The sequence below is a fragment of the Typopeltis vanoorti genome, chromosome 11, assembly GCF_054136105.1.
Source record: "Typopeltis vanoorti isolate ZY-2024b chromosome 11, IOZ_Tvanoo_1.0, whole genome shotgun sequence".
Lineage (NCBI taxonomy): Eukaryota > Metazoa > Arthropoda > Arachnida > Uropygi > Thelyphonidae > Typopeltis > Typopeltis vanoorti.
Window position 1 is genome coordinate 116,456,028 of NC_143559.1, and position 15,829 is coordinate 116,471,856.

The 15,829-nt window shown below is 36.7% G+C and overlaps 1 protein-coding gene and 1 non-coding gene across 2 annotated transcripts in view; one reads left to right on the plus strand and one right to left on the minus strand.

Annotated features, from left to right (window-relative positions):
- The first annotated feature begins 298 nt into the window (after positions 1-298).
- On the plus strand, positions 299-370 carry TRNAA-CGC (transfer RNA alanine (anticodon CGC)). The gene has a single exon. It is a non-coding gene; the product is annotated as a tRNA-Ala (tRNA).
- Positions 371-9,170: 8,800 nt separating this feature from the next.
- The window catches only part of LOC150101972 (glycine receptor subunit alpha-2-like), a 156,395-nt gene continuing 149,736 nt past the window's right edge, over positions 9,171-15,829 (minus strand). The window contains exon 9 of the mRNA XM_090400027.1: positions 9,171-10,235. Coding sequence (XP_090256153.1) covers positions 10,068-10,235 — 168 coding nt within the window. The 3' untranslated portion in view covers positions 9,171-10,067. The remainder of the gene's footprint in view (positions 10,236-15,829) is intronic.

The window sequence follows — 15,829 nt, forward strand, 5'->3', positions numbered from 1 at the left end:
CAAAAAAGAGTGAGTGCGTGTATCGAGTTTTGTTTCAAACTGGAGAGGTAATAATGGGCAGAATTCTCACATTTCAGAAACCTAAACAAAATGAATCCGTTTTTACTTGGAAAAATTCAGTTTTATTTTATTTATTTTTTTCTTGTAAAGCAACCATTTTCTTCTCCTCCATTATAGAAGTGATGCATTTGCGAAACTCTTTAGATTGACTAAGGAGCGTGATAATTTGAGAATATCAACTTCCTGAAACTGCTATTATTTTCTGTCATTCTTCTAAAAGTAAGCACACCTGACAGGTGGGGGTGTAGCTCAGTGGTAGAGCGTTCGCTTCGCATGTGAAAGGTCTCGAGTTCGATCCTCGACTCCTCCATTTTAATTTATTTTTCCCTTTTCTAATTTTAGATGCTAATTTCTAAAGTAGAACATTTTCTCTTAAATTTTATTATCTTATGTTTTTATATTAAATTTTATTATCGTAAGTTCTTAAACGTGATTGATCCGTGTATTTATACTAAGAAAACAAAAAAATAAAATAAAATTATTCATACCTGTAGATTGTGATTCATATGTACACGTACATTTCCGTGCACTAGATGGCGCCACTTCCAATTAGTAGAACGTGATGAATGATCTGAGACGTGACCAACCCAAATATGCATGAACACATCCTCTGTTTCAAGTGCAAATTTGGTTTACTTTATCTGTGAATAGACTTTTATCGACTATGAATTATATTAAAAAATGAGTGCATAATCACCAACGACGATTATTTAGATAGTTCTGCTTATGGCGTAAGCATTGCGAATAAATTGGAATATTTAAAAATATAAATAAACAATAACTATTTTTAACTGTTTTCTAAAATGCCCCTAAGATTTAATGCATCCAGCGTTTACCGCTTTCTAATGGTATTAGTATAAGAGGGAAAACCTCTATTTACTAGTAAATGAATTATTTACCTATTTAGCGAACTGAGATAACCTAAAGCTCTTTGCAGATATCTGTGATTTCGTTGTAGGGACAATTCATAACTGATATGACATGGACAGTCATTATTGTATATTTATCTCTGCGTCACGTAAGTGCTGCCATCTCGTGACCGAGGTTGGATTGTGTGATATATCTAGTTTTGCAATAATGACAGCAATAATAACGTAGATATACGCATAAATACAAATTATTATTATTTATTCAGAATAAACCTGTATTCTATCCGGGAGTTGATATACAGTATTATCGTGATGTTCTGTTTATTTGCAACACGTTGAAATTTTTGTAGCAGTTGCAATGATTCGCGTTGAAGTTCCTGGAACAAAATCAACGTGAAATTGGGATGGAAATAAATAATATCCTATCCAAATTAACTGTTTACAAAGCGAGATTTTTGGCTAGCTTAAGCCTGCATTACCAAAAGAACTTTCGCATATCGCCTCGATATACAGTAGTGATCTTTGTGGTGACAGGAAGATTAGGGAATTGCACATCAGCGGATGCCTGGTGTGTGTGTGTGTGTGTGTGTGTGTGTGTGTGTGTGTGTGTGTGTGTGTGTGTGTGTGTGTGTGTGTGTGTGTGTGTGTGTGTGTGTGTGTGTGTGTGTGTGTGTGTGTGTGTGTGTGTGTGTGTGTGTGTGTGTGTGTGTGTGTGCTATTTAACAGACTCGAAAAGATTATCAGCGCCAACCTGATAAGACCTCATCTCGACTACTGTGCCCAGATTTGGTCACCTCGGTTCCTTCTTGATGGGGAGGAGGTTGAGAGGATCCAGAGGCGAGTGACTAAGATGATAGCAGGTCTATGGAATGAACCATATGAGAACAGGTTGAAGATTTGTGGGTTGCAGAAACTAGTTGATAGGCGAAAGAGGGGAGATATGATTGAGACATTCAAATTGCTAAAAGGATTCTATAGGATTAATTCAGATGATATTTTTGAGATCAGGACTGGTGGTGGGAGAACTAGGGGACACCCATGGAAGCTGGGCAAGAGCGTGGTTAGCAGGGGTGTTAGAGCTGGGTTCTTTACTTTTAGAGTGGTAAATGAGTGGAATAAGCTGCCAGAGTCTGTTGTGGGTGCTATGACAGTGAGCGAGTTCAAGGCAAGGTATGATAGATACTGTGAGAATGTTGAACAGCTGTGTGAACATGATGTTTAGGGCCTCCCTCGATGAGTCTAAGGACTCCTGGAGTAGCCCGTGGCAATAATAATAATAATAATAACTAAGTCGTTTCAGAGTTGTATTTTTATCCAGTTCTGATAACTCAATTTCCAGAGTAAGAGTCTCAAACACGAATGAAGTTTCTGGCTACATTCCATAAATTGGGCAAAATCACAACGAAGGGGAAACATTTCATCAAGGACCGAATTATAAAGACACCGATCGAAAATAAATTAATTTAAAACACTCTTGCTGACGGACTTCAATACAAAGCACTGAGTGAGACTGCAGTGGTGTGGTATTTCGACTGGTTTTCTTACTGGTATTCCACTTGTCTAGATTGACTTCAGTACACGATAACAACTGAGTGATTGATTTATAGAATTCTATTTCCTTGTCATCCTAAATATACCAATATCTTCTTTTGGAAAGATGAAGCGCGTTATGTTAATAACCTCATCATAAGTGCGTTATGTTAATGCTATGGTTGAAGGATGTGAATTCCTATCCGCTATGAAGTGATACACTTAATTTAGTGCTTTACTTAGTGCCTTTAGTTCTGAGAATAATTCAACCGCAACGATCATTGCAAACAAACTAAAGGCACTAAAGTGACAGCTCAGCTCAATACAACACAATAATGGTACTAACATGATCTTATAGGAAAACACAGTGCATCGAATCTTATCACAAAAGGAGAATAGCAAATGATCTTATCGTGTCCCTCTCTTACCTTCTAAAATGAGTAATTTCGGTTCATGAGACGACACACAAACTGAAAATAGATACTTAGGGAGTGGAAAAAGGTCTTTTATTCCAACGAATCCTAGTTATGGTTGTTCTGCGTATGGCAGAACAAAGCAACACAGTATGAACCAATAAAACAACAGTGCTAAATAGCATTGCAGGCCGACAGTGTGGAGTGTATTTTGTGTATTAAATCCAGCATTATTCCAAAGCAGAATACAGAATCTATAAAAGTTTCGTACTAACTTTGACCAGAGAGCTTACAGGAATACACTCGCCGGCATTTAGAAGTTGCCTAGTCGGACCTTATAGGGGACACAATCGCTATGCCCAAGCGTCCGTATCGCCTGCTATTGGTCCATTTTGATAAGGTTTCACTGGCTGACAACTGTTTCAGACTGATTGGTTTGGGTCAGAGACGAGGCAGAAACCTTAACAGAGCCTTTGGACTCTTCTTTTTAGTAAATATTTTTACGCACCGTCCGAGAGTTCGCTTACGAAAAATACACCTCTCCGACGTTTCAAGTTCCTTTCTATTGAAAGAGAGTTTTTGCTCTCTTAAGCAAAAACTCTCTCTCTTTTTTTTTTTTTTAGGTTGCTGCCTGGTGTCTGACGAAAACCAACCAGTTCGAAACAGCTGTCAGGCCACTGAAACCTTATCAAAATGGACCAATAGCCTGCGAATATACGGACGCTTGGGTATATCGATCGTGTCCCCTATAAGGTCCGGCTAGGCAACTCGTAAATGCCGGCGAGTATATTCCTGTAAGCTCTCTCTGGCGAAATTTCAAATTCGGCGATGCAAAATTATAATTCTTATAATTTTGCATCGCCGAAGTGAAGCCTTTTGGCTCTTTATTTTAGTAAGTATTTTGTGTATTTTCTGACGCAAACATCCAAATGGTACAACTTAATTTATTGCTATGGAGGTAAATCTTTGATGCACACAGATTTTTCATCTGGTAAACGTTACATCTATCATAATAACACCCAAAACTCTGATATTACAAATTAGCGTATTTTTTTAGTTTCTGTGAATAATAATCAGCTCATCCATTATTGTCAACCAATATGCTAACAAGAACCATCCACTACAAATAAGAAATTCTGCCAAAATCACAGTCAGAGTGAAGCGTTATATTATTCTTTAGAATGGGGATATGAGAATTCCCACCACTCTCTCTCTCTCTCTCTCTCTCTCTCTCTATCCATCCATAAATATATAAAAGTTAAAAAAAAACAATCTGGAGTATAATGCAAAATACACATATTTTAAAACAAAATTCCATTTTCCAATTTTTTCTTAATATTAGGGATTAGGGACGTTCTTTCGGAACCTTTGGTTCTGGATAAGAAAAACAGACACGTGTACAATGAATGTAAACTACTGCTATGCAAATTAATCTATGAAATAAAGTGTAATAGCCCTGTTCCTTCAGATTTGGCTATGGAATTTCGTATCGATTAATGAGATCTGTACTTGTTTAATCTTAATAGATTTAAACAAAAATAATAATAAAATAAATATTGCAATCTAAACAGTTAATATGTGGTAAGTCATGACTTTAATATGACATTCTTTGTTGTCACAGTTCAGGACTTGTTAGACTTGGAAGGAAAAAGGTCGGAGGGTATGGAAGGAGCAGGATATAGAGTGCTGTCATGATCTCGTAACAAAGACGTTAAATTAACTTGTTTCTTTATTTTAGAAAATAATAATTTTTTCAGATTATGAACTCAACGCCTTAATATACAGTATTTGAAAACTATTAATATAAACAGATCCAGTCATTATTATTATTATTATTATATGAACTTACGGTCCAAAAAAAGGGAGTAATTTTTTTTTTTTTTTAATTTTGAACAAAATGCTCACCTCCCCCTCCCAACATACAAATGTTGGGAGGGGGAGGTGAGCATTTTGTTCAAAATTTAATTAACATAATTACCTAAAATTTAATTTTAGGTAATTATTTAAATATTTTGATCTTTATTTATTTATTTATTTTTACTGTGGGTTTTCCTAAGTTTGAAACATTACTAGTTATGCATACTCTCACTAGATGGCAGTATAATACACTCAGTGGCACTTTCGACTTTTCTTGTTGAAGTAGAACGTGTAAAATACTTTGAAGAAATTATAATCTCAAAATGCAAGTAAAGAAATAGCGACAGCATGTGGAAGAGAATTTATCTTTTTATTCGCGAAGAATATTCTGTGACTTTCTAAAGTGGAATAACATTACCCACAGGACATCGTCTTGTCATATACCCGATAAGGGTTTCAAGGGTCATTAGCAATTCCGTGTCACATAACGAAGTGACAGAAAGTTTGTTTATAGTTGAAGAAGACAACAAAGAAAGTGTTTCTTTCTACTTTGGATAAAGGCAATGTTGGCTGTGATGCTTCAAGACATCCTGAAACAAACAACAACAACAAAAAAGTAAAGTAAGAAAGATACAATGGCGGATTCAGACTGGGAGGGTGATGGACAAATATTACAAGCGGGGTATTGAAATATTACGGAAGCAATTCTAAAATCATCGCAACTTTAATTAATTTACTTTATATTTTACCAATAACTACATTTCTGAATGTCTTACACTTTAAAAAAAGCGTAAAAATCTTATTTTTCATAAATAATAAAATAAATAATAAAAACAAAAATAAAAATCGAATAGTTTTTTTTTTTTTTTTTTTTTTTTTTTTTTTTTTTGGCTAGATGGGTGAAGCAAGAATGCTTTTCGTATTCCCCGTTATTATCTGTAGAAGAAAATATATATAGATAGGGTGTTATGGAGCTATAAGCTCTGATCATGACGGGGTAACGGCTATAGCCGAGCCTCAGTTAAAACTTCATTAGCTGCAGCATTGCCATCTGTTACCCTCTGGAATTCACTCCTCTCAACCATAGGTTTAGGTTTGGTTTATAGTCCTTATAAGGACTGGCTTAAAGGGGCGAAGCAATAATGCTTTTCATAATCCCCGTTATCTGTAGAGGATAGTGTAGGGATAAGGTGTTATTGAGCTATTAAAGCTCTGATCATGGCAAGAGGGTAACAGCAATAGCCGAGCCTCAGTTAAAACTTCATTGGCTATAGCATTGCCATCCATTACCCTCCAAGGGTATTGGATTGAATGAATCATTCAATCCGTTTAACTTTAGGTTTGGTTTTTATAGTCCTTATAAGGACTGGCTTAAAGGGGCGAAGCAAGAATGCTTTTCATATTCCCCGTTATCTGTAGAGGACAGTGTAGGGATAAGGTGTTATTGAGCTATTAATTAAAGCTCTGATCATGGCAGGAGGGTAACAGCAATAGCCGAGCCTCAGTTAGAACTTCATTGGCTACAGCATTGCTATCCATTACCCTCCAAGGGTATTGGATTGAAAATCAATCACCGCATCTCACGGTCGATTGATTTTCTCCTCAGGTTTGGTTTATTAGAGGAAAATCTATTATATAATTTTACTATGCTTTACACAAAGAAGGGGAGAAACATTATTATCAGCTCCCTCTACATCTGCGATTGAAAAGTAGGATTTTTGAAAATATATTAAAGAATATTATAAATCCACTTATATTTTATAGCTAAATGTTAGAAAAACACTAAAATCATTTTATTTTCTTGCTATGATTGGTAATAAAATATGGATCCATAATATTCTCCATTTTAATATTTATTTATGCTAAATTGAAGCCAGTCTACTTTGTATTTTAGTATATGGTTCTTAATTATTTTCATGTTTATTACTCACCTTTATCTTTTTTCACTTCCGTGGACTATATATTTCAATGATTGAAATGTGCCCCAAAAATGAAGATTTTTTTAATGTTAATGTGCATATTAATTTATTTATATCAGTCTCGCATTCAGAAGTGTCCACTTCATAAAAACGTGACCTGTGAGATCATACAAAATATGCTTTTTCACGTATTTTTGCCTTGCTTATTGTAATCATTCATAGAAATACTATTATGGGGTATTCAGTAATTATATCGAACAAACAGATCCAACAAAATGCTTCCAACTTCAGTCTTTTACCGAATATATCTTAACATTATTTCCCTCACACCCTCTGTCCAAAAAGAAACCGAACTTTTAGAAAATAGAAAAAAACTAGTGGCGCCACCTGTTGAATTTTTTTTGTTCTCGAAAGCGCCAACCTTCGTTAGTGTTGTTGTGTCAACTGTTCATGACATTTGTTTCATTAGAAGCCGACTTATAGTGCCAAGAGTGACAGTGTGTTTTGACGAACGGCCGGTCATCACGATATTCATGCCGTACGCCACGAATTCTCGCTATCAATCAGGTGGCGCCACTAGTTTCTTCTATTTTCGAAACGTTCGGTTTCTTTTTGGACAGAGGATGTATATGGAAGATTAAAATAAGCAAGCATACAAAATTGAAAGATAGTTTTACTCTATGAATATTGTCAGCTGACAACGACCAAATATTGCAGCACTCTATCGTTTTAAAACGTTTAAAAAATTCCATGTTTTGGATATTCCATCAGACTAAGTGGTTGTCATTGGAAGCACTGAAGATGAGCATCCCGTTCTGTTCTCCAGATGTTATATGCAAGATTTCAAATGTCTAAAGATGTTTAAACCATAAATTGATGCAAATGCTTACGCTTTCACGTCAGCCGTTTCAAAAATCGCACAACAGTTAAATAATTTGATTTCATTCAATGAAAATGCTGGAAGTTGTAACGAAACAATAACAATGCAAGCGTTGGTGTTGTATCGTCAGTTACAAGCATCTCTTTGATATTTTTGATGCAGCTCCTCGTATATAAACCTGCTTCTTTAGAAGATGTGAAGGATCAATGGACTTCGGTAACTATCTTCCCTCTTTTAGCCTACCATCTATGCATAACCGAATAAATTGGGATTATTACTTCATTCAATTTCAACAGTTCAATGCTCTCGACACCATAAGACTGGAAACAAAAACTGTACGTAATAGTATATCACTCAACACATATATTACTCGTATTACTCCGGTAATTTGCATAAAGGTTTCCTTTGAAATAAAGTGATCACAAAATATTTTTTGTTTTCCGGGTGTGTGTGTGTGTGTGTGTGTGTGTGTGTGTGTGTGTGTGTGTGTGTTTCACATCATTACCTTTAAATCATCTTAGCATCTATACAGGATATTGCAGAGCTCATTAACGTTTAATCTGGTCATAAGAAAAGTGGACAAAGATTGAACACTGTAGTCCAATTCAGAATCTAATATACTATGAAATGATCACCACGAAAATATGTATACTTGCTTCTTTGGCAAGAGGAGAAAATTTTTCTTATCATAGACTGTCTAGACGTGGTTTTAATTTATACTGACACCAGCTGGGAGGGAAAGTATTGTCGAAGTTTCTTCTGTTATGTGCGCAATTTTTCTTTCCCAAGCAAAGAAGTCATGTTTCGTTGATCTGATTGAAGTATGATTTAACACAATGGCGTAGCTAGGAGGGGGGCGGAGGGGGGGGGGTCTGCCCTGGGGGCACTTTGAACCTTTTTGAACTTTTGCAGTTAATTTTAAAATACAGTCTCGAGAACTCATTTCCAAATATCGTAATACTACTGCGAATTTTCTTCCCAATTGCTGTAAGTGTTGTTAGATATGAGCGGAGTTTTCTAAATAAAATTGATTAAGAATTACCTACATTATTATGAAATACACTTCGCCAATGTCATCGACGATTTTGCTAACAGAAAAGCAAGAAAAATAACATTTTAGAATGTTGAAATTAAAGTTTTATTTCAAAAGTAAATATAGTGTTTTAATTTATTTCCCTAGACGTTGTTTTGACCCTTTGTAGTATTTGTAGTGTGTATTGAGAGGGGAGGCAAACTCAGGGACCCCCCATGGCGGCAAACGCTCTAGCTACGCCACTGATTTAACAGCTTTATCTTCCCTCATCAGGTGTTCGGGAGAAGGACAGGAAATCACTTTCATCTTCTTCACAGTTGTCACAAGCAGGATTTTCTAAGATGGATAGGTGGTTGTAGAGATTCGGTTCAAATCCCCTGGAAGACGTGTCGTGGAAATAAAATAAAATAGAAACTACATACAACGCAAAGAGTTAAGAAAGGAAAAGTTAAGAAAGAATAGCAGTAGAGAGATTGAGAGGATGGAAACAAGAAAAATCAAGCAATGAAAAGAAGAATAAACAAAATAGGAGGATAAAAAAAAAAGAAAAGAGTTATTGTGTTCTTGTTTTATGGATGAAAAATGTAGTAAGCAAGGCCTGCATGTAAATAATGCATGAGAATAAACATCTTTTATTGCTGTAAAATATACTGAGGAGATTTCGCAGAGATTATTGTTAAATTCACTGTTCTAATCCTTTTTCTAAATGTCCTGAAAACAAAAAGTTCTTTTTGGACTAAATCGATGTTGCAAGTAACAACTGGAATATACATCTGATACAAAGAAATCCTATTCTGCATCTGTAAGGTAGCAGTTTTCTGACAAATAACGGTCCTTCAAGTATTAGGTGAACCTTCAAGTGGTCGTGTACTCTGTAAAATGGTTTCAAAGAGCGCAGAATTGGAGAAATACTCCCTATCGGTACTGGATGGAAATATTCATGCAATGATTATTTATTTCAATGTATCTGGTAAAATTGGAAGAAAGAAATCGGTCGAAGACGGCAGTTAGAGTTCTTTTACAAGACAGAGAGTGAACGAAGAGAGAGAGAGAAATATGTGAATGATATAGATTTTCGATATTTTAAATTTTTCTCTCGAATGTGAGGAAAACCTTTTGCGTTCTCTTTATAGTAAAGAGAAAATGGAAAGATGTATAAATTACTTAAACAGTAAATGGCTTCTCGTTTCGCCACTCATCATTAAATCTTTCATTGGAAGCCAAACTGTCGTCCCAGTCTGACCTATCGCAATAATCAGGCAAAAAAAACCCCTACACCTGGAGTCGTCTTACAACTCCATCTTATTTCAAGCGATTCCTTCATCTGGCAACAAAGAAATAACTCTCCTTTTCTCACACACACACATCAAAACAAACTTCACCGACTTCTTCACGAGGGACTTCCAATTTGGTGCTTTAAATAATCTTCCATTCGCGATCTTGATCCTTAGTAAGAGAGTGGGACAAGGCAGAGATAAAGAACTCTAGTGAGAAGCCTTGACCGAACTAAGAAAGGTCCAAAAATACGGACCAGTACACTGTATTCAGTATGACGAAAGAAAGCGGAAAAAACACGCGAGAGAATTTGTCCACCATGATGGCTCTGTCTTTCCGCCGTATGGCTGCAGGTGGCGCTGTCTTCACTTTCGTTCCATTTGGAACACTGCCCGGTTCCTACAAATAGAAAATAAAAATAAATGCAACCCCCTATTTCTGATTGCTTTATTAATAATTATTAAAAGTGATAATTATGACATTATAATTCCTTTAAATTAGAAATAAATATTAAGTCTCATTCAAATACATCTATTTTTACTTTCGTCTTTAATTTCGTCTGTTCGTTTCCGTTTTCTCGAATGATAGCTAAGGAGTGATCTTCTCCAATCATCTGGATTTCGACCGTCTAAATTATGCAGCACAGCCACAGTATAAAAAGATTATATTATCATATGTCAGCATTTTTGGTCAAATATCATCTAATCCTTTTCATAATTCTGGTTTCTACCCCATACATTGATATGTATCCCCTAATTACATTCGTCTGGATTGTAATTAGGTTTTAAATTACCTTTATCATTAGAAAAAGAATTTAAACAAATTTGTAAAATAAAATATAATTTCCTTTTTAACTTGAAAATGAATAATTACAATTTCAGATTTACATTTTTGCCCAAAACAACAACATATTATTATTATTACTATTATCTCATTACCATAAACTTATTGCCATTGCCACAATAAACTGGCATACGTTTCAAAATCCAGAAATAAAAAAATAATTTTTTGATATACAAGAAATATAATGGTGTTTTAAAATCACACTAATTGTTTGAGTTTAAAAATAAAATAGAAAACAATTTTCATTAATTTTAGTAATATTTTATAGTTGACAATAAACTCTATTAAAATTATCTATTTACGGATAAAAATTAAACTATATTTCCAAAATTACTAGGGATTAGAAATATGGCATTAACTAAGCACGTATGCGCATTTAACCATTTTTTTATTATTATTTCAACAAGTTTCAAAACGACATTATTTCATAAGAATTTTTTCAGATTTTTCTTTATGGCATCAGTAGGGTTTTCAAATGGACAGAATTGTTTACCGGAATTCAGCATTTCATTTTTAGATAAGAACAGACGATTAGATTAAATAAAAGAACAATAAATACATGGGGAATACATTTACTTTAAAGACAAAAAAAACAAAGCTTGTGTCTTTTAAGTACTACAAGGAAAGTGTATTATCGAAGGTTCTGTAAGTTTTCCCATAAATTCTCATAAATTATATAAAAACTTCTCGAAACGTTTAAGCTTGTTTAAATTTACTATAAAATACGAATGCATCTATAATATTATTTTTTATTTTTCACTTTATATCAAATTGAATTTTATATTTATTATAAAATTAAATAAATTTATCACACCAAAATAAAAATATTAAATAACAACTTCAATAAATTCACGGTTATACTTTTAATAATAATACCGTGAGATGCGGTGATTGATTCATTCAATCCAATACCCTTGGAGGGTAATGGATAGCAATGCTGTAGCTAATGAAGCTCTAACTGAGGCTCGGCTATTGCTGTTACCCTCCTGCCATGATCAGAGCTTTAATTTAATAGCTCAATAACCTTATCCGTACACTGTCCGCTACAGATAACGGGGAATATAAAAAGCATTTTTGCTTCGCCCCTTTAAGCCAGTCCTTATAAGGATAATAACAATGACGGGAATGGAGAATGATTCATTCCAATACCCTTGGAGAGTAATGGATGGCAATGCTGTAGCCAATGAAGTTCTAACTGAGGATCGGCTATTGCTGTTACCCTCCTGCCATGATCAGAGCTTTAATTTAATAGCTCAATAACACCTTATCCCTACACTGTCCTCTACAGATAACGGGGAAGATGAAAAGCATTTTTGCTTCGCCCATTTAAGCCAGTCCTTATAAGGACTATAACAATGCCGGTCGGGCATATAAATGGAAAGTGACAAAAAACAGTGAGTCAGGATTGATCATGGTCAAGAACGTAGACCTAACACAAAGTACTCAGTGAATTCGGAGATGCAATTTGATTGATATATAGAGGTAAGACTTTGATTTAGATGCAATTTAGGAATTGTAGTGAATTCTGAAAAAGAAAATACGTCATTGGATCTTAAAGGTAGCTATCGCAGAAAGCTAACTTGCGGAAAACTTTTCCAATTGCATTCAACACAAAGGAGTGCATTTTGATTGAGATTCACTCAGCGAAAAGTATGGTTTCGCTATTAATTCTCAGTTTTAGAATTGACCAACCCTGAATCAAAACCTACTAGACGTAATTGTGACTTACATAGACACCGACGCCATGACAGAAACACTAAACAAAGGTCTGGCGCTAAGGCCTACTCAAAAAATTACTAAAAAAATTTGAAGTGGAATGGCCAGGCTATTTGAACCTGTACTCCACAACGAGAGATGATGAGGAAAGCGAGGATACTGCTAATACAGAGGAAAAATTGGATTTGGTGTCTCCAATCTCCCGAAGGATCAAAGAGAGACCCACCCGAGGAAAAAACGCAAAACACAGTCGAGAGAACCACCCACAGATGAGGTATGGAGGAAGATGGACACAACTCTGACCCTCCTGCCTCCACTAAAGAGAAATTGCCTCCAATTATCTTAAGAAAAAAGAATTAGTGGACAGAACTAAGGGCCACTATGACTAGTCTACAGATAGCATACACTACAGCAAAGAATTTAGACGAATGCATCAAAATCCAAGCCGCCACTATAATGGACAACCGCAGACTCACAAGGAGCTAGACAATAAAGGTGTACAATACCACACCTTCACCCTCGACTCAGAGAGGAGTCTCTGAAGGTGGTTCTCTGTGGAATATCAGAGCACATACAAACAGAAGACATAGCTGCCAATCTCTGCTACCACCCATCAAGGTCAGCAGAATGACCAGAGCAGACAAAAGTCCAATGTAACTCGTCTTAGTAGAGATCCACCAGGCATATATAAACATATAGGACCTAACTTCAATTTGTGGGCTAAAAATCAGCCCAGAACCACTAAGAAAAAGAACCTCATCAGGACAGTGCCAAAAGTATGGTCATGCCTAGAGATTATTTAAAGCAGAATACAAGTGTTTAAAATGCGGGGAGAGCCACCCCACATATACCTGCACCAAGCCAAAATCCACTCCGGCTAAATGTGAAAACTGCGGGGGACCGCATCCAGCAAACTACAAAGGATGTATACAACACCCAAAAAACAGACCATCTGCTCCTCTACTAATCTACAAAACCCAGAAGCAGTAGCTCCAACTCCTCAACCCTCCAGAGGTCGACAAAACACGATACCGAACCAACTGCCGCAACCAGAAACCCCGATCGAAGCAAACCTCAAACGGCAAAGTCTTACGTAGATGTAGTCCGCTCAACAAAGGCAACTCAGGAGCAATACAACCCAAATTTAGCAGCCGTCATCACAAACTCCCTTGCAAATATGCTGCAAGACTTCAGGCTTGCAGCATATTTGCAAGGGAGTGCAATCTTACCCCACATCGGACTCCAGAAAAAGATTTATACAAGAAACCCAATCCATCCTAGCAGCTCTCAAAAAGCACTCAAGTTTCCCTACAGATCATCGCTTGGAACGCGAATGGACTTAGAAACAAGATTCTGGAACTCCAAGAATTCGTAGTGAGATACAACCCAGACATCATCTTAATAAACGAATCCCACTTAAGACCAGCTGACAACCCCAAAGTTAGAGGATACCTCCTCCACAGAAATGACAGAATAAAGTACAGAGGAGGTGGCACCGCCATTTTCATAAAAATCCACATCGATCACCACTCTGTAACCAGCCCCTCAACCAAAAATCTAGAGCTCACAGGAATAGTAGTACCCACTACCTCAGCTGGGAAACTAACACTTTATGCTGCTTACAACCCTCCATCAAACAATCAATCTACTACATTCAGATCTGGATGCCGTCCTGGGCAATAAAGAGCAAGTCATCATTGCTGGTGATCTAAACGCAAAACACCCGGCATGGAACAGTAAAACCGCCAACAGAAACGGCTACACACTCTTCAGCTACTCCAGTTCAAATTATGCAGTGGTGGCAGGCTCTGCAGAACCAATACATCATAGTACGTATGGCACAGCCGATATACTTGACATTGCTATCGTTCAAAATATTAAGCTACAGTATAGCCTAGACTCTTTAAACGAGCTGACATCCGATCACAATCCAATCTTGCTCCAGCTGGGAAAGCAAGAACAACTGCTGCCCCCTCCCCACTCCTTCATCTCATGGAAAAAACTAACAGAAGTGCTATCAAAACACATTGGACCTGTCCTTCACCTCAGATCCATAAAAGAGATTGAAAATGCCTGTCAGAAGCCTGACCCAGTGGATCAACACAGCCATAAAGTTTGTCACCTCTACCAAAGCCAATCTTAAGCCAAACCGACTACCCGAAGACATCATGGATTTAATTTGGGACAAAAACAAAGCAAGGAAAAGGTACCACAACACCGTGCACCTCATGAGAAAAAAGATACTCAATAAACTGAACAATGAAGTTATAAAAGCACTTAAAACTCACAGGAACGAAACATGAGAAGCCAAACTAGCTTCTGTATCACCCGGCGAACACTCCATCTGGAACATATTAAGAAGTCTCAGAAACAAAAACAAATCTCTTCCCCCACTCAAGTCAGACATGGGACTAGCACACACGGACGCAGAAAAAGTTAAAGAAATAGCAAAGAACCTAGAAAAACAGTGTAGCCCTACATACGACAATTTGGACATCAAGCATGTCTATAAAATCCGCCTCTATATCAGACATGCACTGAAAGTCACCGATACCTGCAACAACATACCTCCAAACACCTCACCAGCGGAAATCCATGAAGTTCTAAAGAAGCTAAAGAATAAAAAAGCCCCTGGCCCAGATGGCATATCAAATAGAATAATTAAACTGCTGCTCCGAAGAGCTGTTGTACATCTCACCAACATAATCAACGCCATGTTCCGATTTAACTATTTCCCCAGCTATTGGAAAGTCGCAGATGTGGTTCCAGTGTATAAACCAGGTAAAGATCCACACCTGCCTGAAAGCTATCGACCCATCAGCCTTATCTCAAACTTAGGCAAAATTGCCAAAAAAATCATCCTCTCCAAGCCTCAGTAAACGAGTTAAATATCCTTCCTAAGGAACAATTTCACTTTAAACGTCATCACAGTACTACTCAATAAATTCATAGGATAATTAAGTACATCACCACCGGCTACGATTGGCACTAGCACACAGGAGCAGTCTTCCTTGACATAGTGAAAGCTTTTGACAAGATATGGCACTTGGGATTACTACACAAACTCATTTCAGCAGGCATACCATCAAGAATCGTCCACCTAATTAAATCTTACCTCCAGGACAGACACATACAAGTCAAAATAAATGGTACAGTTTCAAGTCAGCGATGGATCTCTGCGGGAGTTCCCTACTGGCACCGATCTTATTCTCGATATATATGGTAGACATCCCACACAACCCACACATCCATCTTATGCGGATGACACAGCAGTACTGGTGAGATCTCTACAACCACATCTTGTCACTAAAAAACTGCAAGAAAACCTACTAAAACTAGAACAATGGTTCTCCAAATGGAGATTACAAGTGAATCCCCAAAAGAGTATAGCGATGCTTTTCACCAGAAGATTGGCAACTCCCAAGGGGGACCTT